General features: G+C 37.6%; 1 protein-coding gene across 1 annotated transcript; it reads left to right on the forward strand.

The window, feature by feature from the left end:
- Positions 1–576: 576 nt before the first annotated feature.
- On the forward strand, positions 577–21,359 carry BRMS1L (BRMS1 like transcriptional repressor). The gene is made up of 10 exons (XM_039705341.1): positions 577–789; positions 5,083–5,173; positions 7,670–7,797; positions 10,671–10,750; positions 13,869–13,965; positions 14,354–14,437; positions 15,777–15,841; positions 17,158–17,197; positions 18,056–18,182; positions 19,821–21,359. The coding sequence occupies exons 1-10, from the start codon at positions 654–656 to the stop codon at positions 19,942–19,944; spliced, it is 972 nt and encodes a 323-aa protein (XP_039561275.1). The 5' UTR covers positions 577–653; the 3' UTR covers positions 19,945–21,359.
- Positions 21,360–24,730: the final 3,371 nt, after the last annotated feature.

Below are 24,730 nucleotides of genomic sequence, written 5' to 3' on the forward strand. Positions count from 1 at the left end.
TCATAAAATGGTTTGAGTTGGAAGGGACCTTAACGATCATCTTGTTCCAAAAGTTCCCGGAACACTTCAGGGATGAGACATCCACAGCTTCTCCGGGCAACCTGTTCCAGTTCCTCACCACCTTCACAGTAAAAAATTTCCCCTCAATAACCACAGGGACTCTCCCTTCTGAGATCCGAGCCATAAGGGACGCCTTGCCAGGATGCACAACTCCTCGGCAGGACGGTGCTGGGGCCGCGCGTGAGGCCCCGCGTTGTGCCTCCGCCACTCCGCCAGGGAACGGCCACCATGGAACCCCCCACCGCACAGGGCCCAGCCGCGCTCGGCGTCCTGCGGGAGACTCGGGCAGGTACAAAACTCTGCCCCGCCGCGATGAAGCCTCTCTCGGAGCCGAGCAGTCCTGTGGGTGTCCCGGGACAGGAGAGGGGCGCGAACAAGCCGCCGCTAGGCTCCCCGCCCCTCACAGCGCCCCGCCGGCCCTCCCAGAGCGGACCACAATTCCCAGGACGCCGCGCGCGCGGTGACGCCAGACGGCGGCGGGACTCGGCCAATGGGCGGGCGCGCAGGCACCGGGCGGGGAGGAGCGGCCGGTGGCAGCGGCGGAGCGGCGGCGGGAAGGGCGGGCTCGGGGCTCCACAGCAGCGGCGGGGACGATGCCGGTCCATTCCCGGGAGAAGAAGGAGAATAATCACGATGAGATGGAGGTGGACTACGGAGAGAACGAGGGCAGCAGCTCTGAGGAGGAGGAGACCGAGAGCTCGTCCGTCTCCGAGGAGGGGGACAGCTCAGGTAGCGCAGCCGCCCGCAAGGCAGCGCCGCTGAGAGGGCGCCGCGGCGGCTCCCCCAGCGCTCGGTGCTGCCCCGGGGACACACACCGGAGGCTCTGCTGGCTGTCGGTGTCCCCCCGCTTCCCCTCCCCCCGTGACCCCGCCCCGGCCCAGCCTCTGCTCGGCTCGGCGGCTCCTCTCGGGCCGGCGGCCAGGCGCAGGGACGGGGCGGGGCGCACGGGCAGCGATCCCGCTGAGCCCCGAGCGCCGCTCCGCAGCGCCCTGGTACCGGCCGCGGCCGGCTGGGCCGCGCTGCTGCGCTGCGCTCCGCGGGAGAGCCGCGGGCTGTGCCCTGCTGGCCTTGGCTGCGTCCGCGCAGAGGGACTGCTCGCTTGGCATACATGCCTGCGTGTGCATACATGAACACGTGTGTGCGTACGGATAAGTGCTCGTTTCCATGCAAGCTCATGAATTTCAACTAGGTGTTTTAAAACCTGTCTTTGGAGGGATATTGGAAGCCCTGTCAATGCCACTGGCCTCTTTTGCAAATCACTTCAGCCTCTGCTCAGTTGAAGGTCCCTTCTTATTTCTGTAGTTTCCATCTGGACTGTAGATTTTGAATTACATTAGTAGCTGAAATCTAGCTTTTAAAAGATCACTTTTTCTAAGCTTCATTTAACACTGTGTTATTAAGAAGGTTATTATTATCTGCTCTAAGTTTCCTTGTGATTGCTACTTTCTCTCTTTGATCTTAAAACATGTATCCAGGTGATAACCGGTAGGAGTTTGTGGTGCCTCATTTGACTAGCGATGAGATCAAGGCAGTGGATGGAAAGGAAGTTGGACAGGGTTAGTGAATTGAGAAAAGTCCTGATGTCCATGTGGACCAGGACCAGTCCTAGTCTTGACATGTGGTTCTGGCAGCTTCAGTGATTTACTGCTGAGGCCCCTATATCACCAAATTAAAACCATAGAATATGCTGAGTTGGAAGGGACCCAGAAGGATCATTGAACATACTCCTTGTAAGCATATTATTCCTACAGACTTAAAATGATTAGTACCCCAAGAAATAAGTCTCAGTTGAAATTTGTAATGACTTTTTTGTCAAATTTGTCATTTGCCTTTCTTGAATTCAGCCTTCTCCACTAGATGCCTGAGAACACAAAAAGTGCTGTTAGAGGAAGCATGACTTGTCCTTGAGAGCTGGCACTCTTTCTATCCTGTTCATTTTGATGTTGTATATTTAGTAAAAGTGTTTTATTGACTTGGATATAGAATAGTTTGTTAGGGATGAATTAAAAAAGCCACAAGTTATGCTCACTATCCCAGAGGAGAATTTGGCCATTTTTTGAAGCACTTTATATAGGCCACAGCTTATTAAAAAACCTATTTTAGGTGCTGTTACATTTTAAGTGCTGTGTGGATTTTTTTTTTCTTTAAACCAGGTTGCCCTAATTACTGTGTTAGACTGCTTGAGTATAGTAGGAAAAACAACTGTGATTTTGAAAGTGTTTTAAAGTGCCCTGAATGCTTTTTTCAGTATGAAACTGAATGGTAAATCTGAAGTTTTGAGATAAGATGGATTTATCAGCAACTGTTTTAATATGGAATGAGCAATCTTCCATCTCTGTGATGTTAATTTTCAATTGAAAAACCATGAGATTTGATCTTACAACATTTTACTTTTTCAGCAATGCATATTCCATAGTCTGTATGTTGTTTAAGGCCATGAGGAAGAAATTCCATAAGTGGGGAATTAAATATATTTCAGGACTCTGAAAATCTTCATCATTTTATGAATCTTTTTGGAGGAAGAATACAGATGACACAATGGAACTTGGCATGTGACTTGACATTTAGTATGAATGATAGGGAGAATGAAGACTTCTAAGCAGAAAGTCAAAGACTTTTGGGAGTATTTGTAGCTGAGAGGAGATCAGAGAGAGCTGTGTTATTTCTTTATCTACAAGGAAGTCAGCTATACCCTCAGATGCCAATGAGCAGCAATTTCCTTGCAGCACAAGTTTAATGTAAGTTGCAGTCCCTTTCTCCTCCAGCTGTGGGTGTGCTCCGATCCTCAGCCAGGATTAAGTTCTCGTTTTCTTTGCTTTGTACTCCCTATACATACACAAACTATAAAATCCATGTTAATTTAAGAAGCTTATGAGTGAACTCCTTACTAAAACATACTTAGAATCGAAAGCACAGCAGAGCACACTTGAAATATGTTTGAGAATAAAGGGGAAAAACTGTGGTATCCCAGTGCTTGTTCCTGTTCGGTTTCACTGGGAGGTGCCTTCACATTTTAAAGAAGCTTTGTTTTTGTAGCACAGAAATGCTTTAGGCAACTCTGAGTAATATGATTGCCACATTCCTTAAATCTGGCCAAAATATAAATTGCTAAATCAATTTTGGCTTGGATATTGTGTCCAACAGTCACACAAAACTTTGGTTTTTTGTATGATTTTCAGCTGTATTCTGGGATTATGGTTTTGCCTTACTTTTGAGAACAATCTATCTATATAAATAATATCTCTTATTAGCCTGATATGTTCTTCCCCCACCCTTCCCATTCACTGTATTTTTTTAAGTTCTGTCTACAAATGTTCTTGCTCTGCTTTCAAGTAATTCAGGTTGTATTGTGTTTTAAAACTTCCTTTTTGACTGTGTGAACAGTAGTATGACAGACTGCACTAGGTCTTTAATTGGGACTCAGCTGCCATTGTAATACTGATTGGTATTGCTGTGCTGACTGCTGGTTTTCATGTCCAGGCAGAGAAGGTTAATGTAGTTTTTTAGTCTTAAAAGCTTGTGATTTCAGGAAGAGGTTAAGTGCTGGGAGATCTGAGTAGACAATCTGATTTAATGGGATCCTTCCAAGTAGCTAGTGGCCCTGAAACTACTCCTTTTATCAGCTTTACAAATTGCCACACTGTTTTGCAAAACAGTAAGAATGAAGAATGCTGCATTCTGTAGTTGGTGTAGGAGACAGCATAAAGCAGTTAAACATGTTTGTTGCAAAAATGGGAGTGACAAAGAAGCAAAAAGCTCAGAGTTGTTTATAGCCTAAAAGAGTGATCCCTGCTGGGTTCAGGATCCTACTTTTCCTCTCTGTCAGGAGGCAGGATTTCTCTTGCCAGAGTAACTGCTTACATAAGTAAGGGCTCCTTAGGACAGTGCCTTCTCTTGAGCATCTGGCCTTTTGCACCAGTTCAGTTCCTGAGTGCAGGGCCATCCCTTCTGCATGCCTGCTGCTGGTTGATAGTGTACAGCTACAGCTGTACTGTAACTGTAGAGGGCTAATTCCTGCAGGTACTGCTGTTATAAAGCAGTTTCACTTATCTGACTTTTGAATATGGCTTAACAAAAGCTTTTTTTTTTTCTGGGAAGGCTGGGAAAGAGTCAAGAGTTTTGTATCTTAGTTTCTCAGTTTTCTAGTCTGAGAAAGGCCAATGGAGGTAACAACTGATGTTTAGTAACATTGGAAATCTCAATGGCAGTGTCAAAAGTTTTGGCAAAAGATTGTGTATTTATGTTGCTTTACCTTCCCTAGGTAATTTACGAAAAAGAATCAGGAGTATAAATGAAAATAAAATCTGTGAGAAGAGTTTAACATGAACCTCTCTTGCTGCATAAAAGCATATAAAGTCAAATGTCTGCAATGTTCTAGACTTTTCAGGTTAAGAAATGTTTAATTGGAGTGATTTTAAATGCTCATTAAAATGAACTGCAGATGTTTTTACATTAATATTTCAACTTCAAAGGACTCTTCCAATTGGACAGGATGAAACCTGTTTCAATATTATATGTTACTTTCTCTTTTAGGAATAGGAATAAAACAAATCTTGAATTTTAAATGACAAATGTAACACTGAGCTGTGCTTGCATTCCAGGGATTGCTTTTGTTTGTACTAACCCAGGATACACTTGAATTTTCAGTGCTGGCTTATAACAGCTCATGCTTAATGTTGTCTTTCATTTGGTGTGATATACATTGTTTAGTTTTTCTGTTTCATGCATTCTTATGTATTCTCTGTATTTCAGTCATGAAATTACCCTCTTGAGGTCTTATAGTGCTGTTCTTTCCTGTTTTGAGGAAGAATTGCTGTTTATGAAGTTTATTCTAGAATTAGATCTAGGTTTTTCTTTTAGCTTATATGCCAAGTGATTTCTCATATTCTGCTTTATGAGAATAATAATATAAGAGAGAAACTGTTCATGGCTATAATTCAGACACCCTTCTGCATTCACTAGAAACAAAATACCCAGTTTATTTGGTTTATTTTACATTGTTAATTTTTTTTTTATTCCTAGAAATGGATGATGAAGACTGTGAAAGAAGAAGGATGGAATGTTTAGATGAAATGTCCAATCTTGAAAAGCAATTTACAGACCTTAAAGATCAGTAAGTATTGTAATATTTCAAGTGCCTCGTTTGAGGATCCATTCCATGAAATTACTGTGTGCAGCTGGTGTTTCTTGTCTTTCATGTGGATGCTACTTTTGGAGAAGAGTAAGGAGTGAGAATTCTGAAATTACTTGCAGACAGTTGCTCTAGAATGCTTCTGTGTATTCATGGATTTTTTGTTTTGCTGTAAGGATGGTTTTGAAATGTTGTTCCTGTGAAGTCTGGGTCTGTTGCATCAAACTCCCTAGTAGAACCAAGGAATTTGGATTTTAGGGAAATTTGAGATTTTATTTAATTATTTATTCATTCAGTATCATTCTCATGCTTTTATATATGTGGGACAGACCTGAGTGCATTGTCTTTGCTAAGTAAGGAATTAGGTTGGGGATTTTTTTACAGCTGCAGTTTTTATAGTTAGTACCAGTGAAAGTTTCTTGTGATTACTGCAAACTGGGTACCAGTACAAGATAAAATGAGAATACTGTTATCTCTGTCTGCCATAATACCTACATAAGTAGCTATTAAAAACCTTCTTAAAAGAAGAGATAAACTTAATATCCACAGTTATTCAAAAGTGATTGTTATTTGTATTACACCTGTCATTTGTATCATAGAATCATTAAGGTTGGAAAAGACCTCTAAAATAATGAAGTCCAGCCATTTACCTAACAGTGCCAGATCCACTACTAAGCCATGTCTCTGAGCAGCACATCTGGGCATATTTTTGAACACTTTCAAGGATTCCACCATTTGGCAGCCTGTGCTAATGCTTGAACACTCAGCAAAGAAATTTCTTCTAATATCCAATCTAAGTCTCTCCTGGTGCAACCATTTTCTCTAGTCCTGCCTCTTGTTACCAGGTAGCACAGGCTGACCCTCATCTTGCTACAAGCTTTTTTCAGGTAGTTGTAGAGAGCAGTAATCTCACTGTGAGCCTGTTTTTCCCCAGGCTGAACAACCACAGCTCCCTCAGCTGCTGCTCACAGGACTTGTGCTCCAGACCCTTCACCAGCTTCATTGTCCTTCTCTGGACATGCTCCAGCAGTGAAGTTAAATTTGTTTTAACTTCAAGTTAGATGTATCTGTTCAAGTTTAAAATTGGTGGTGTTTTGGCAACTAACTTAATAAGGTACTTGGTAAGTGAAACCTTGAGAAGACCTGGTCTGTTCTTGGGCCATATGCTTTAATGGAAAACTTAGTTGTTCTTATGGTCCAGATGCATATTTATGTTGTGAGATAGTTCTTTCTGCTACAGAACTGAGACATATAACTTGCTTTGCATAACAGGACACTGTGAGGTCTGGAAATAATAGGGTCTGGAAAGAATTGCCCAACAAGAAATTCCTTGCTGCAGTGTCTAGAGAAGACTATTTGTCCTGCTCTTTGGGCTGAGCATGGAAAAACATGGGAAATGCAGCCAACTGATGAGTACTGGAGCCAGTTGGTGCTGATTGGTTTGGCATTTGGAAAACTGTCAGCTTTTGAAAACTGTCAGCCATCTGTTCAACAGCTTGGATGACTGAAAACAATTTGTGAAAACAGATCTTTAAGAAGGGAATATGAAAGAGGGTGGTCCTGGGAGGAAGCAAGCAAGTACTTCTGGGGACTTAAGGCTTATAAGTGGTGTTTGGGAGGTGGTAAGGCTGTGGTATGTGGAGGAAGGCATTGCAGAGACACGTTGGTTAGTTCAGAGGTAGAGGTATTTGTGTGGGCTGGAAGAACAGTGATGGTGGGGATACCAGAAATGGAGCATTAGAATGATGGAAGAGGGATTATAGGGAGAAGTAGCTGTGAATTAGGAAATGATGACATTGGGAAAGTAGAAAAAGATGCCTAAACAATGGGATTTTTTGTCACAACTATCAGCTTTTATGGAATGATTGAATTTCAGGTAAAATAAAAATCTTTTAATTACACTTCCTTTTGGCAGGAATGTAATGTGTCAAAAATTATCTCATGATATTTATAATAGTATGCAACATGTAGATTTTCACAGGAGATGAATTGAGTATTGCTTTATTAAGCATCTGCATCTCTTTTTCCTTGTTTTATGGTAGTGTGGGAGCAGATATGTGAACATGAAATGTGAATGATCATTTCTGTCGATAAACTGTCTTTCTCTGTCATGACATAACCCAGTTTGTTCTTATGCACTGTATTACCTTTTCATCTCCTCTTCCATGTTGATTCATGTCCTCTTATTAACAGATGTGCGAATTTTTTTTCTTCCTTAGAGATGGAGATACATTTAATTTTATCCTTTCTGCACTTCTGATTGTTTGCATTTGCTTTTCAGAAAGGCTTCGTACACATGGATACTGTTGTTCAAAAAGAAAATATGTATTGAAAAATTCAAATGCTAGCAAATCCTCATTTTGTTTCAGTGTTCCATAGCATTAACAAAGGGATGACAAATACTTGTTTAAAAAATATTTATTCTAACTTGTCTTTTATTTTAAATAAAATACATTTTTTTATTTTTATTGCTTTAAGACTTTACAAAGAAAGATTAAGCCAAGTGGATGCAAAGCTACAAGAGGTCATAGCTGGAAAAGCACCTGAATATTTAGAACCATTGGCAGCTTTACAAGAAAATATGCAAATCCGAACCAAGGTGGCAGGTAGGCATGTAAAATGAGTTGCTGTTTCAAAGTATAAACTTGTTATTAATTTTAAGGTTAATCTTCTGTTTTCTTTAGAATTGTTGAAGGAGTGTGCTTTAAAGTTAGAAATATTGTAGCATAATTTTAAATATAAAGTAGTTTTTAAATCAGAATGAATATGTCCATACATAAGTTGCATAATAACATCCACTAAAAATATGGCTTCTTTAATGTTTCACTTAATAGCTGCCTGTCTTTGTGTAGTAAGAACAAAATTACTGAGTAAAAAGTATTGCTGTTTCAAAGTATAAACTTGTTATTCATTTTAAGGTTAATCTTCTGTTTTCTTTAGAATTGTTGAAGGAGTGTGCTTTAAAGTTAGAAATATTGTAGCATAATTTTAAATATAAAGTAGTTTTTAAATCAGAATGAATATGTCCATACATAAGTTGCATAATAACATCCACTAAAAATATGGCTTCTTTAATGTTTCACTTAATAGCTGCCTGTCTTTGTGTAGTAAGAACAAAATTACTGAGTAAAAGCTAATTTTTTTTTTTTGTCAGAAGGTTTGGGATCAAGTCTACATAATAGTAATTCCTGAAGAGATATATAGGTGCTATGTCATTAAATGTTTGCTATCTAATATGATGACATTTTTCCTGTTCTTCTAGTCTGTCTCTTCTCCTCTGTTCCTATCCTTCTGTTCTGTCTAGGGAAAGAGGAAAAACCCTTTCAGTGCTTTTCTCTAAGCTGAATTTTAGTTATTAAAACTAAGGTTTTTACAGGCTTTTTGTGCTCATAGAAGAAGGCAAGAACATTTATCTTCCTATATACAACCATATATTCATAGGAAATGGTAATATTTAGGAAGGCAAAGTTCTGTACTTCCCTATTGTAAATTTGTTTCATATTACAGCTTGATCCTGTTAGGAGGATTCAGCTGTCTAAGGGTTACCTAACACAGGTTGTCAGAGAGCCAAAAGACAGACACCAGTGATCTCTGTAGGCAGAGAAGCACTGTCTTTTCTAAGAAATTGAGCAGTAACATGGTGCAGGCAAGGTGAAAAATGGCAGGCCACCTTACTTTTCATAATACCCGTATGTCTTCATTGGAATTTCTGACTTGGAGAATTTGAAATCTTTTGATCTGTGCATTTCTCTCCGTCCAGGTCTTATCTATAATGCTTTTTCTCAGCCGCTGACCCAGCATTACTGGGTTTTAAGTCCTTAGCCCAAATTTACATGACTAGTCCTAAGCAGCCCACTTAGACTTTGCAGGAGGATCTCAGTTAAACTTGCAAAAGGTTTGATATAAAAGCAACCTTAATCCAGGCTTTTCATTTTCAGTTTTAAATGTGGCTGTCCATCAGTGCTTTCATGTAGAGTATGGGATATGCAGCATATTACACATTCTCCTGATTGGTCTTCAGCACCATGGAAGAGCCATGTTTCCATGTAGAAAAAGCCTGTCTTAAAAACAACAGTTTCCTTGGAGCTGAGGGTAGAAAATAGGAGGTTTTTTTCCATTTGTCCTCAACTGAATGACCTTGATAAAATTATTCCAGAGAAAGCAAGAGACTGCAGAACTGGCTTATTTCCTCCTACTGTTTGAGAGCCTTGACAGAAGTGGGTAATAGCAGGACTTGAGTTCCAGCAAGTAGCCCATAAGGATCTATGGTTACCTAAGAAAGGGGAGGAAGTGGTGACAAAACCCCTAAACTTAACTATATTTAGCTAAACTTTGGATATAATTGCATCTCTGTTATAAAAGAAACTGTGTTCCTTGGTTCTCTAAGGGGCTATTCACACAAAATGTGGATATTGACTATTACAGCAAGTCAGAAAAACAACTGTTTCTTCCAGAATGGTTATACCTGTACTTTTCAATTTTAGGCAAATAAACAGTGACCTAAATATGCCAGTCAGATGTAAATATTAAGAAAATAAAAGCCAGCATAACATGGCAATGTAAGAAAAGAACATTTTGAATTCTAGAATAGCTTCACTGTGAAAAGGTGATTGATGCAATACTTAATGGTTTGTTTTTCAGAGGGATTGCTGCTAGTAGTTCTGTTCCCTTAGTAGTATTCGTTTATAGTAAGTTGAACTATAAGGAAAGTTGGTTTTGGAAGTTCTTTAGTTGCAGGACACCACCACTGTGTGCAAACTTAACTCCTCAAGTTTCTGATCTGAAGGAATATAAATGTTTTCTGTTGAATGCATTGAATATATTAAATAAAGTTCTATAGGTGCTTGTCAGATATTATATTTCAGGTACATCTCAGGTTTTTTTCAGCTGCTTAGTGGACACGTTTCCAGAAATGTCTAAAAATGCTCCTAAAGCTTAGAAGTGGTACCCTTAATCACAAGGTGGCTGTTTTTAAGAATGGAACAAGCTTGTTAATTATTGTAATTTAATAAGGTCATGCATTATAAAGTAAGTCTTACTTCAAATATTAATTTGTAAAATCTTTTCCTTTTCAATCAGTTTTCTAACTGTTTTAAAACCTCAAAACCTTATTTTAAACTCTAATTAGAAAATAGAAGAGGCCATTCAGTACTTAAGTTTGAAAACTGATAATATTCAGGATACTTTGATCAGAAATATGAAAGAGACATATTTTCTAAAGTTAGTCTGACCACTTGTGTAATTTATTGACTGACAGGAGAAGTTAAAATAGCATTTAGTTTTTCTCATATCTTCAGAATTAAGGACTTACTTGTTCTTATTTTTATTCTTTTAAGCAGCCAGCCACTCTAAGTGCCTAATGTAATGTATCTGTATTTTCTACTGTGTGCATGTGTTAGGACTTGCAGGCAGTCTTAAAATAGAATTCTGAAGTCAGATATTTGCTAAAGTAATATTGCTATAATTTGTCTGATTACAGGTATCTATAGAGAGCTGTGTCTGGAATCTGTGAAGAACAAATATGAATGTGAAATTCAAGCCTCTCGACAGCACTGTGAGGTTGTGCCAGCTGTTTCACATTGATAGCTAATCTCATCTAACTTTACTGTCTGTCATGCTTCTCAGGTTCAGTGCGTGTTTTTATTATTGGTGTTATTTGCTATTTGAATGCAATTGCTGTGTAATATTTAAGCCTGTGCAAGAGGTTTTTCAAAGCATCTGAAAATAAGAATCATAGAATGTGCTGATTTAGACGAGATCCATCAAGATCATGTAGTCCCGTTCCTGGCCCTGTGCAGGACACTGAAGAATCAAACTATGTGCCTAGGAGTGTTGTCCAAGCACTTCTTGAACTCAGACAAGCTGGGTTCACTTTTCTGGGGAGCCTGTTCAACCACCCTCTGGGTGAAGAACCTTTTCCTGATATTCAACCTAAATCTCCCCTGGCTCAGCTTCATGCCTTTTCCTCAAATTCTGTCCCTAGTCACAAGAGATTGGTACCTGCCCTTCTGCTTCCCCTTGTGAGGATATTGAAGACCAAGATGAGGTCTCCCTTCAGTCTACTCCAGGCTGAACAGATCAAGTGACCTCAGCTGCTCCTCATATGTCTTCCCTTCCAAGAGCCTTCACTATCCTTCTGGCCCTCCTCTGGACACTCTCTAGTAGCTTAATAGGTTTCTGGTGTTGTAGTGCCCAGAACTGTCCCCAGTACTTGAGGTGAGGCTGCCCCAGTGCAGAGCAGAGCAGGAGAATCTCCTCCCTTGCCCAGCTGGTGATGCTGTGCCTGAGGCCCCCCAGAACACAGTTGGCCCTCCTGGCTGCCAGGGCCAGGATTCAGCTTTCTGTCAGCCAGAGCCCCCAGGTCCCTTTCTGTGGTGCTGCTCTCCAGCCTCTCATTCCCCAGTCTGTGGAGCCCCCAGATCCCTTTCTGTGGTGCTGCTCCAGCCTCTCATTCCCCAGTCTGTCTGTGCACCCAGGATTACCCTGTCCCAGATGCAGCACTTGTTATTTTTTAACTTCATTTGGTTGGCAGTTGCCCAGTCTTCTGATTTGTCAAGGTCTCTCTGCCCTTGAGGGAGTCAGCAGCTCCTCCCAATTTAGTGTTGTTGGCAAACTTAGTATTTCTTCAAGACCCGTGTCTGAGTTGTTAATGAAGATGCTGAAGAGCTTTTTATTAGTTTGGCTTTGCATGCATATATATATATATATATATATATATATATATATATATATATATATATAGTGCTAAGTCTTCTTATTTTTTCATTATCAAGTTCTTATTAATAGATTCCCACATGATTTTTTATCTTTTTTATAAAAAGATTACCAGGAAAGTAACTAAAATATCTGACATAATTTTAGCCAAAAACGCCTTAGATTTTAATAACAAAATTAAAGAAGTCTTTTTGAGATATGTTAGAAAGCTGCTGGTAGAATTGTCATTTCAAAAACAGTTACAAGACAAATACATTTCTCTCCTTGAACATAAAGGTTTCTGTTCACGTGTCTAAATAGTGGATCCTGTAGTACAAACACTCAAGTACCTGTATGTCCAGCTTTTCATGGATGAGCTTTTCATCATAGTACTCCTCAACCCTCTACAGTTGCTTAAAGGTGTTTTCTTCTGAGTGGTTCACTACATTCCAGAATTCCTGGTACCTACTATACCAATAAAACAAGAATATGCATGTGTACTTTAGAAAAGTTTCCATTTTCTTGATGCCTTGGCAAAGAATTAGGTATTATGAAGGATGACTCTGCTGGCTGTCTTTGCTCCTGTGAATACTCCTCAGGCTGGACAGAATCCTTTAAGACTTGCAAGGTCTCTTATCCACGATTGAATGATTTGCTTTGGCTGTGTATTATTCCTGTTTGAGGTGGTCTTTGTCCCTTGTTCTGCTGTTATGTGAAACATTCAGAATTCACCATCCAGTAGAAGTCTCTTCGGGGAAAAAGCTCTATTAAATCAGAAATGCTGCTTGTAGAATTACTGTTGCTCTGGAATATAACTATTCAGCAAGAGTACCTCTGATGCCAGTAATACCTTTTCACATCTTATTTGTTACCAGCTGTGTGAAGCAGAACACATGTCTAAACACAAGCACTGTTTAATTTCAAAGTGGTCTCAGAACAGATAGCACTCAATTGTCACTTCAGATACATGTAAAGAAGCTTCTGCCTTTTAAATCCACCTGGGAAATGTTTTTTTATAATGATGGGTTGAAAAATATGTGCAAGGAGGTCTTCAGAATTTGAACGCTTTGTAACTTGACGGAATGGTAAGCCTGACCAGTCATTTAGTAGAACAGGGTTCTTTGTCCATTCCTTGACTGATTTGCTTCACTCTGGCAAACTAGCTTGAACACAGGTAAAGGGAAACTTCTGTTACTGTGCTGTGGGCAAGAGCAGTTGAGGTGCAGACATCTGCTCATTTGGCTGTAGGGAGCTGCAGCTTCTGACAGACATGGTAGCAGATAGATGGATGCATTGACTTGAGCTGCTTGTGCTGTTTTTTCACTTAGTCCAAGCTCTCTGTTTTCCAAAGTTGTTGAAGACGTTGCTCACTGAAAGTGAATGTTAAAATCAAACAATTGGCTGCATTTTCTACTCATAGTTTTGGAAATGTGCAAGCTTGTGAAAGAGCAGTAAAGTTATTTCCTTAAGGCTTGGAACTCAGCTTAATTCCAAGTTACTCTTTAAGAGAATTTAGTGGGTTTTCATGCTAAAAGTAACTGATCTGTAAGATACTGTGTAATTTAATGTAGGAGGTAGCTTTATAAAAAGCTTTCGATGAAAAAAATTAGCTTTTATGATTTGTAATGATAGGTGGCTTAGAGGTTACAACTTTACCCATTGTGAATAAATCTTTTCTATACACAAAAATACTGTATTTATGTCAAAATGCAAAGAGTTATTCTGGAAAGATAACTGCATGCTTTTAATTACTCCTGGTACCAGTAGTTGATAAATATGTAATTATACTTTCACTTGTGCTAAGCGGGTGTGCTGTCTTTAAGGAGTTAGGATCTCATGCTAAGAAAGTGGATAGAGGGAGATGTCATATGCTTTGTGGCTTCTGAAAAAGCTATTCTTATGTTCCTTCCACTGATGCCTTAAATTGTCAGTATTTAGATTATTGAACTCACTAACGTAAAAATCTGTAACCTTGCTTTTATAGAGTGAAAAGCTTCTCTTATATGATACTGTACAAAGTGAACTAGAAGAGAAGATTCGAAGACTTGAAGAAGACAGACATAGCATTGACATTACCTCAGGTGGATGGAAATTCAGTTTGCTTTTTTATTATTTGTTTTTAATCTTCTGCTGGGTACTGATTAGTTGACTGTACACATAGTATGTCTGGTGAGTTTTAGGTTGTCTGGTAGAATGCTGTTCAGCTGTAGACTTTGGGCAGGGGGTTGAATTTAAACTTCAAATTTGGTTTAATATTGGTCAGCATCCGTTGTGTGTTTTGAGAGTATTAGTCTGTCTACATAATCTTGTAATTCTTTGAATCTTGAATAAACACCTTTATTCTGTTCAGAAACAGCATCTCACCTGAATTTTTTTTTTTTTTTGTTTTGGACAATATTTTCTGCTATAAAAAGAGCTAAACATGTAAATGTTTCTGATTCATAACATGTTCTTCTTATGTCTTTTCAGAATTATGGAACGATGAGCTCCAGTCCAGGAAGAAAAGGAAGGATCCATTTAGCCCAGATAAGAAGAAACCTGTTGTTGTATCAGATATCCTTTTGCTGAAATTTTCTTTCTAGTAGTGTTTGCAGTTTTATAGCTAATTTTATTACATGTGTCATTAATATCAAGTTGAAGTGATAATTCATTATCCAAACTGAATTTTCATGGCAGATGTTACTCAGATTAGAGAAGCCATATTGACACATCCTCCCATCATGAAAATTGAAATTAAGATTCTTTTACCTAGTTACTAGTTTTAAATAGAAAATGTTTCTAAAAGTTGATTTTTCTTACTCTTAAAGAAAAATAGTTACAAAGCAAAAGCAGAATCAAGTTAGGCCACTTGAACTTCACCAAGTTCACCATATAAATATCACTGGATTCTGTGAATTATGAGTTACCTTGCCATTTTAGAGTATATTCCAAATGAAAAATACTAATATGGTATTGGGTATAAAATCTCAGCAATTTCAGGCTGTTTGTAAAGCTAAAAATCCTTTCAGTTTTAAAGTAAACAAATTCTTTTTGATTGTAGTTTAGAAAGTTGTTAACCTGTCAGATAAGTGCAAAGCAAATACTAAAAATATTATCCAGCTTTTCATTTTTGATTTTTTGCTATTTAGAGAAAAACAAATTTGAAAGTGGTTAAAGATTTTTAAAATTTCAAATGGAATTTTAAGTTTAAGCTTGCTCTCCATTTTAGAAGATTCTTTTTTCAAACATCCATAGCACCTTTTGCTAAGCTTATTTTTCAGAGATGAAACGGGTAGAAACAAAGTAAAAAATGAAGACTATTGTAATGGAATAGCTGTACTATATGGAATTTTGTTCTGAAGTTCATGTATTGTTCTAATACACATTTTTTACTTTGCAGTTGATAGTTTAAGGAAGGGGGCTTTACCTGTCTACCTCCTGTTTTCTAGATATTTAATATTCAGATATGTGGTGCTGACCATACTTTTCTCTTGAAGACACATGTTGCAGAATACTGTAAAAATAATTACTTTATTTGAGCTGATACTAGTGTAGGTGCTGTTCTGCAGTGGTGCATTGAAATGGCAATGAATTTTAATTGTAATTTGAATTATTGCAAATAGAATAATTTTTGAACTGATAGGAATGGAATGGTTGTATCTCAGCTGTTTATCCTATGCTTATGTTGAACTCCAGTAGCCTGAGTATCTACATACTGTTATTACCTCTTTTAGTAATTCTTAAAGTGTACTTCCAGGTTGCATAATTCAAAGATGGATGTGTTTGCACTGATCTTTTACTTTGTATTGGTATAAAGTGGAAGATCTGCAGAACCGAGCTATTACTATCTTTCTACAAACATTAGAGTGTTTTTATTATTTCTGTTTAAAAGAGTTTTCCCTAACATTTCCACGCCCTTATATAGTTTATATGTTACAAGACCTTGATATACTTGAAGACTGGACAACAATAAGGAAGGTAAGAAGAAAGGATGAATGCCAATGCCTGTGGATTTATTTGGGCTCATGTCTAGTCCTTCTGCTACTTAAAAATATGTAACTGGGTTTCTTACATGATCAAAACACTAAATAGCTTTTTATTTCTTCAGTAGTGAGTTAATCCTTTCACTTCAGGCTGTGTAATTGCTATTTCTTCTGATTCTACCCACATCATACAGAGGAATCCATTAAAGGGGTGCAAGAGGATATCTCTGAAATGGGGAGTCCATAATTTTCCATGAAAAAATGTGCTTTACTTATACTTTTTTTTCTTTTTAAACTTTTTTACTTACACTTTTTTAGATAAAAATGGGGAGTTGTGCTTTTCTCAGACTACAAGAGAATCATGGTTTAGAGGAAAAGAAATTTGTTTATCAATTGATATATTTGGAAAAATAAATCCAGCTTTTAATTGCATAATGCCTTTTTTAGATGGTAGGACTGTTGAAGGATCTTGCTGTAATGAAATGCTATCCTTGCCTTGCACCTGCAGTCAGAAAGCTTCCCCTAGTATCCTAGTGCATCCCAGCTTAATGGAATAGCAATCCATTTAGGTAAATTCAGAAACTTGGTGGGGAGTTGACTCTGAGTCAGTTTCTATCCTGTGTTGATCCCTGTACCTCTTTCCTGAACAAGAAGTAAAATATGACCTTTATATGACAACTTGTCTGACTTTTCTTTTTCTTTTCTCAGAGGAATAGACACAAAATATCTTTCCCTAGAGGTCTTTTTCTGTAGTTTTACATAATTTTAAACAATAGCAACAAACCCAGGATCTACTAGGGTTTTGGCTTTTGTGGAAATAATTTTAAAAATCCCCTAAATCAAACAAATGAACCTCCAAAACCTCTTCAGTGATTTTTTTTTCCCAAGGTTATGATTGGTCTGGAGTTTACATGAAGTAATATTTGTGAGCTTATAACATATAATTAAAAGATTAATTTATTCATATAGCATTTTGTTTTTTAGAATGAGTTAATGTAACTTTGTGTTTTCCTGACTGAATTATATAAGTGGAATTTTGAGGATTTCACTTAGAAAAACTTTTTATTGAAATCAAAACCTAATAAAGAAGGTCATTTTTTTCACCTTCAAAATGCTTTTTTATTTAGCTATTGAGTCACTGTTGAACACATTTTTATTTTAGAATTCTCATTGCATTTCTTGTGTGTAAATGCAAGTATATACTTGCACATAAAAAAAGTACAACTGCCTGTTACTGTATGACTAAAGCTGGCAGTTAAGGCAAAATGACTCTGCCTGCTGACTAACTTTAATTTTCTTTTGTGTTTCAAGGCAATGGCTACGCTGGGACCACACAGGGTAAAGCCAGAACGTAAGTAAACATCGTCTGGTTTCACAAGGCAGAACTTGCTGTGTCCAGGGATGCAAACTGCATCCAGGCAGATTGGATTTGTTGTAGTACTGGTATAGTGATGGAGGATGGGGTGAAGTTAACCCCAAGTTAACCAAGACAAGTAAAGGTCTTGGTATCCAGCTGGAAGATGTGGCTTTCGTCTTTCTTTTCTCTCAGGTGCTGATACCTGTAGCTTCATTGCTGTTGCTTTTGTTGAATAGTACTGGTATAGTGATGGAGAATGGGGTGAAGTAGCTGGAAGATGTGGCTTTTGTCTTTCTTCTCTCTCAGGTGCTGATACCTGTAGCTTCATTGCTGTTGCTTTTGTTGACACAAATTCTAGAAAAATACTAAAAAAATTCAGACTTCTAACAGTGGTTTACAGCAGTTCATGCTAGCAAACTATGCCAGTGTTTGCACAAGATTAAGCAGAAAGCTGAGAGCATCTGGACATTTCAGGTGCATTTCAGTTTGCTCACATTGACTGCAAGCTACCTTGAAAAAGCAGAGCTGTGGGAAAGGAGTGGTATTCATATTTGGCACTGAAGTGAGAAGCATGTTCATGCTAAGTAAAATCGCATATTTGGAGGTGAGGAGGAGAGGGGACAGTAGGCATGCAGGTTATAGCTTCTATTTGAAAATGAAAACATAACTTTTTATTATCTGACTGGAAATAGAAAGGTATATTGCTTTCAATTTTCCAATGCAATTATTAAGAGACAGACTACTGTTGGAAAAAAATGTGTATTCTGTGTAAATAACTTGATGAAAATGTATTTAACCACCTAACTTGTTTTTGTAAAGTTAATATTAAATGACTTTTATTACTTAATTTAGCACCTGTCAAATTAGAAAAGCATCTACATAGTGCTAGATCTGAAGAAGGAAGACTCTATTATGACGGCGAATGGTATGGACGAGGGCAGACGATATGCATTGATAAGAAAGATGAATGTCCTACAAGGTAAAGATTGCTCATGCAGCTCTGTACATTCATGTTAAGCAATAACTAGGATGATGGCATTGAAGGGTAAGGCCTACGTGGAAATACTGCCACCTCTGACATTTACTAGTTCACCTTGGAAGACGGGTATTAAGATGAGTGCTGACTTGTGAAACGCTAGTAAAGGATGGAATTGACTGAAGGGTTGTCAAGTTAGGATCTCTCTTAACAATTTCAGCTGTCACTAGTTTCTGATAGCCTTGGAGTACTTTTTTTTCTAGTATCTTGGGAGTTTGTTGCTTTGAGAATTTGATCGGTTGGCCCACCCAAAAATACTTAATTATGGAAAAACACTTTATGTTGTTGAGGATAAGCTTTGTTTTCCATTGATTAGTGCTCTGAAAGAAGAGAGGAACTTTCTAATGGTATTTTCTTCTCTTAAGAAAGTTTCTGTCCTGGAACAGTCTAAATATTAGAGTGCAAATTTGGTTGAACATTTAAGATCTATAAATGTGTTTCCTCTGTATGGATAATATTTGTAAATTCTAAAAGTCTGAGTGTATTTCAAATTAAATTTTTATCTTACGTTTTACTGAATGGGACAAATAAGTGTAAGCCCAGTGTTGATTAAATATGCACATGTACTCAGGAAAATTGACTTTAATTTCATATGTCAGTAGTTTACTGTAGAACTGGCTGTTTCTTTTCTTCCTTATGTATGGTGAAGAGGAACAAATGTTGGTGATTTTGGTGTTTCTTCAGGGCTGAAACAGGAATGTATTTTAGTAAACTACAGATTGTGTCTGAAATTAAAAAACCCTCTGGATTGATTTAGCAGAACACACCAATTGTACTGGGACAAGTAAAGGTCTTGGTATCCAGTGTCTGACAAAAGCTAAAAGCAGATGCTTAACAGGGCAGTCATGCAGTGGAGCTTTCCTGGGCTTTCAAGAGCCCCACAACTTTGAAGACTAGAGGGAGTTGTCATACTCAGTATGCAGCAGATCTTTGGTCTATTAACTGTTTTGATCTTTGGTTTTGTGCTTCCTGTTTTCTCCATCAATGTACTTGAAATGGTATTTTTTCTGTGGCTATGAGGAGGGAGTTTTGTTCACTATTTGTATTAAAGGTTACCACAAGGACCATAAAAGCAGGGCTCATTTAACAGTGAATCAGTAGGTCAATTTTCAGTTTATTTCTTGTGATCTTGGCATAATGAGTAAGAGTTTAATACATTTTGTATTTTAAATCATGGCTTCAGGTTGTTCAACTTTTTTCAAGTACTTCATATTCAATGTAATTTCAGGGCTTTTCTTGTTTTTTTACTAAGGGTAGTTCATTGCGTTTTTTCTGTGTGACTGTTGTTCTTTTAAACAATTGAAGTATTTGTACCTGTTAGGGTTCTCTTGTAAGAGAACGAGGTAGATGGCTGAAACACTAGCTACCTTCACTAAAGGCACATGCAGTTGCCAAGAAGTTATGTTAAAACTATCCTTAGAGTGGTGCTAGTATCTTTTGGGCCTAGCATTTACAACTAATGCATATTTTCATTTACTGTGTGGAAATACAGCTGCAGTTTTGAGGTTATTTTTAGCTTATAAACTTTCTAAATTCTTCTTGTTTTTCTTCCCCTGACCCTTCTTCCCTCATTTTCTGTAGTGCCATAATTACAACAATTAACCATGATGAAGTTTGGTTTAAAAGACCGGATGGAAGCAAGTCGAAGCTGTATATTTCTCAGCTACAGAAAGGAAAATATTCAATAAAGCATAACCACAACTGACCGTTGCTCACCGGATGTGAAACAAGTGGTATTGCCATGCGTGATGTGCCATGGGGTGAAAATTGTATTTAATAGTGTTTTGTATTCCTTGTATATTTACAGCAGTATCTGATGTGTATTGGTCGTGCTGTATGTAAGCTTCATATGGACGGCCTTCAGAAACCTGAGGAGGGTAAATCCTCTTAACAGACATTTTGCCTCTAAACTGGGTCCAGTGCCTAAGATGTGAAGTATGCTCTTCAAGTATAACACTTCAAAATTTAACATATTTGTAATTTAAAAAAAAATTATTTTTCCATTGGTGACCAGTTGGTGTGAAAAAAATGATAACCATAATTACCAGCAACTCACTTTATTTTCAGTGACTGTGTCATGCTTCTCTTGTGGATGTAAATTTAGCCTGCTCAGCTGTTGCTTTTGAATAGATTGTAAAATGCATAAGCATCCTGTTATCCAAAGTGTACTGATTTATTTAAATTATTGTCCTCAACAGCTCTGCTAGTACCGACTGTGTTATATTTTGTAAGGTTTACTATGTTGCTTGTAATGAGACGAAGCCAATATTTTGAACTATGTTTTTGAAGAGCACTTTTCTAGTGTAGGACCCTATTGTATAGCAGACAAATCATTGGTAATGTTTTTTCTTGATTGCCAGCAAAATTTATGCATAAGGTGGACAGTATTGCTCCAACCTGTGTTATATGTAGACCACAAAGAACAACTGGGGGGATGGTTACATAAATGCTGTTGCATGGCCTGCATGTTTGGTCCACAGTTGTATGAAATATGATGAATTTTGGTAGGAAAGGAAAGTATTTCCCCAGAAGTCATATATCTGGGAGAATTTACACTGAGTTTTTCACCAAACACTATTTTCAAAATTTCTGTACTCCATTTCATCTTACTGTACAACAGAAGTATTTCATGCAGCTTAGGAAGCTGAGTGTCTTTTGAAGTCTTGCTCTTGTAGCCACAGAGAAAAGTCCTAAATCCTTGGTGTTACTGTGATGTGCTTCGAGCAACTAGAATGATAGATGGGATTGTTGAAGAATTGTTAATGCGTTGGTTATGTGCACTTTAATCTCCACTTATGATGATTCTTCTTGGAGAAAATAAAGCATCCATTTGCTTTAAATGATCACAGCAAATAAATATTTTTATTGTAACATATAAATTAATCGTCTCTTCTAGTGCAGGGTGGTAAGTACTTTCCAAATGCCAAATCAGTTTCTGCTAAGTGATGCTTTTCTACAATTGTATGACATTATAAATCAAATGTACATAAAGTATCAATTGACACGTTGGCTTTTAACAATATGAACTGTATGTACACAGTTGTTTGATAAACTTTTTGTAATTAAATATTTGCATTTTTTAACTTAGTATATAAATAAATGATCTGTGGTAGTGGACAACTTTTCTGTTGTTTTGCTCTTTGATTTTCTAGTCTTGTTGGAATTGTTGATCTACCAAATGGCAAAGGGAAATATTTTTAAATAATCAGAAGGCCTAAAGTTTTTTAAAAAAACTTTTGACATGCACCTTTTTCCTTTGATTTTTGAGAGTTTGTATGTATACATTTTGTTCGTTTTTACAAACCTACAGAAAATATTTTATGGAAGCTTTATTCTCTGACAGTTATAAATCAAACATAAACACAGTTAAGAATCTCACTACCGTTGACATGCTTGAAAGCATTCATATTTAGGGCATGCTTGGTACTCTAAACTGTTTTTGTTATTCACCCCTTTCCTTTTGCTTCTTCTGTATTTCGCATCTCTCTAGCTGCAGTTGATTATTCCTACAGCTTTTTCTCTTCTACTAAGCAATGCTTTCCTTCATAGAGCCTTGAAGTTTGGACTGACACTTTGTGAGCATGATTTCTTGGTTCAGAATAAACATCATTCATATGAACATGAGAGGTAATAATCATAGCAGTGTGAATTGATCAGACAACTGAACAATTCCATTACTAGAAGTACAGGAAACTGAGATGTGGCTTTCCTTTTTGACTTGTCATCATTTCTGTGTATGTGATGGGAAAGCTGCAAGGTTGGTTTTTGTTTATAACTGGTTAATTATTTCATTCTTAGGTGAATAATAATTGGTACATGCTTTGTATCTTAATATTTGAACAGTTAATGTTTTGCTTGATCCAATGTAAAATGTAAGAGAGGTCTTCCACAGATTTTAGTCCTTTGAAGTAGTGACATTGTTAGCCTCTTGTCCATCTGTTTTAGCTATTACAGCACTGCATTAATTTTTTTCAAGCTTTGGTGGCATTGTTTTAACCTAAAAATTTGATTTAGATCTGTGAAGTGCTGAAAGGAATTCTGTAATATGTGAAAAGGTAAGTAAGTGAAGAACAAGAGACACTTGAGTGACAAAAATAACTTTCTGTACATGTATAGAAAAGGCTTCTCTGGCAATGGTTATGTTTCAGAGGAAATGCAGTTTGGTTTTTGCCAAACATAGAGGAAATTGATTTGCTCATCTTTCCCACAATGAAGTATCTGATATATTTAGTTGGAATGCAATTGATTTAACCTGACAATACTTACTGTGTAAGTATCATGTGGAGTTTAGGTTAGGTGTTTCATAATAAGCAGGTCTTAAACTTTCCAAATGCATTTGAATTTTGGCACTTTATTGTAGTGTGTTTTTAAACTATAAAAATGGGCTATTTATAGTCTGTGAACATCTTACTCTGTGTAGGTAGCTCACCACCCCCATCAAGTGGTAAGGGATGATTAAGTACTGAAATTTTCAGTACTCATTTTGAAACCTGTGCTTTCTTCCAACATTAGGTTCAGTTTATTGTGTGAGATTTTGTGAGGTTTTGTTCTGTTTTTTTTTTTTTTCTTTTAAGTAGGAAAAAAAAGTTGGGTTAAACTTTTATCAAAAGAGAGACATGCTAATACAGCTTCCCATCTCCTGGAGAAATTCTTCAATTATTACTGTGGGAAAGAACAGCCTCCTCCCCCCCACTCCCTTCTTTTAGAGAACAAGGGAGAGAGGTAAGGAGGAAGAAACCCTATGTCCAATAGACTTTGCATTTAAATAGCTAAAATCATCAGGGCTTTAATCCATATGAGGCTTTGAGCAACCTGGTCTAGTGGAAGGTGTCTCTGCCCATGGCAGAGGGGATGAAACTTGGGTGATCTTTAAGGTCCCTTTCAACCCAAACTTTTCTATAAATCTGTAATGAGAGATTGACAGATGACTGCCCTGTCCACACAGCCTTTTACAAGTGGCAAAGCAAGCTCTGTTCTGAGGGCACATGATCATTCCTGAGAAAGTTCTTAAATATGCTATTCCCAGGCAGAAGCATGGATGCTGCTGGAATTAAGACCAGGTAGACAGTATATTACCTCTGGAATAGAATTTGCAGTCTATAATTGAAGCAAAAGCACAGCATGTATTCAGTGTACTTGACATTTCCTGGAAATGCCAATCTAAATGTACCTGTATGGCATTATGTGAACTTTTGTTTCTCTCACGGAAAATGGTCCTGATGGATCAGATATGACTTCCACCATTTAAGACTCATTACTGGTTTTTTTTAAAAAAGTTGAAAATTGATGTTTTGAGCCGACTCCTATTTCAGTGTGCTGGCAGCCCTGCAGACCTCACTTCTAGAAATTTATCTTTCCCAGATGTTTTTTTTGGAAAGAGTTGAAAATTGATGTTTTGAGCTGACTCCAGTGTGCTGGCAGCCCTGCAGACCTCACTTCTAGAAATTTAACTTTCCCAGATGTTACATGAAAGGTCTGAAGGCTGAAAATAGTCTGACAGATTCACTAGCCCTACTTTAGGGCTAGATTAATTTAGCCCTAGTTACACTAGGCACTGACTGAGAAAGGAACACTTTCTGATAGGAGCAAATATTGTATGATTTTGTAAGTTAGAATTGTTTCAGATGGTAATGGGATCAAAAAAAGGCCTTGCAGGTAAACTTTACATTTGGTATTTGTAAGCTCCATGAGTGTCAATGTTACTTTTTCAGTTTGTTTTCTCTCTATGAAAGAATATGAGTGTATAGGACTCAGGCCATTTTAGTAAGGCAGTAATCTCCAAATTTTCTTAGAACACAGACAAGATATTTTTTGTAAGATGTGACTTGCTAGATCTTTTAAAAATCTGGTTTAAATTTCAGAACATAGTAATTTCTTTGAAAAATAGAAGAATACAGGAAGCATACTGTTCAAGAGGTGGTTAGCAGCAGTAGAATTTGTGTCCTTTATTAGGGAAGGGATATCTTCACACATCACCACTGTCTTCACAAATAGAAGCAAGCTGGAATAGGAAAACAGAAATTAACATAATTGGCATTATTTCATTTAACAGTGGATTCTCCTTTTCCTATAAGTAAAATAAGTCTGAATCAATTGGCTGGAGTTGGAACATTGAATTTGCTTTCCTTCATCCTGCTGCTCACATGCTCTGGAGATCCATGACGGTGAAGCCTGCCTGCAGGTGGCAGTAAATTGATGCTGAAGCTACTTGAGGGTAGTTTGGAATTTTCTGTCTGGATCCTGTTAGATTTTTTTTCACAGTTTCTCTTAGTTATAGCACAACTACAACTGGTTTTAATCCTAATGCATACTAATTAAGGGATATTTGGAAAGAACAGTACTCAGAGTTCTAAAGGAGGATTATCTTTTGCTACTATACTGTGAAAGAAAATCACTATGTAAAGGCTTAGGAAGGAACAGAAATGGATTAGATTCTGTCTAGTTGCCATAGAAACAAAATATGTAATTAAACAAAATGAAATACATCTCTT

The sequence above is a fragment of the Passer montanus genome, unplaced genomic scaffold, assembly GCF_014805655.1.
Source record: "Passer montanus isolate IOZ18808 unplaced genomic scaffold, ASM1480565v1 scaffold18, whole genome shotgun sequence".
Classification (NCBI taxonomy): Eukaryota; Metazoa; Chordata; class Aves; order Passeriformes; family Passeridae; genus Passer; species Passer montanus.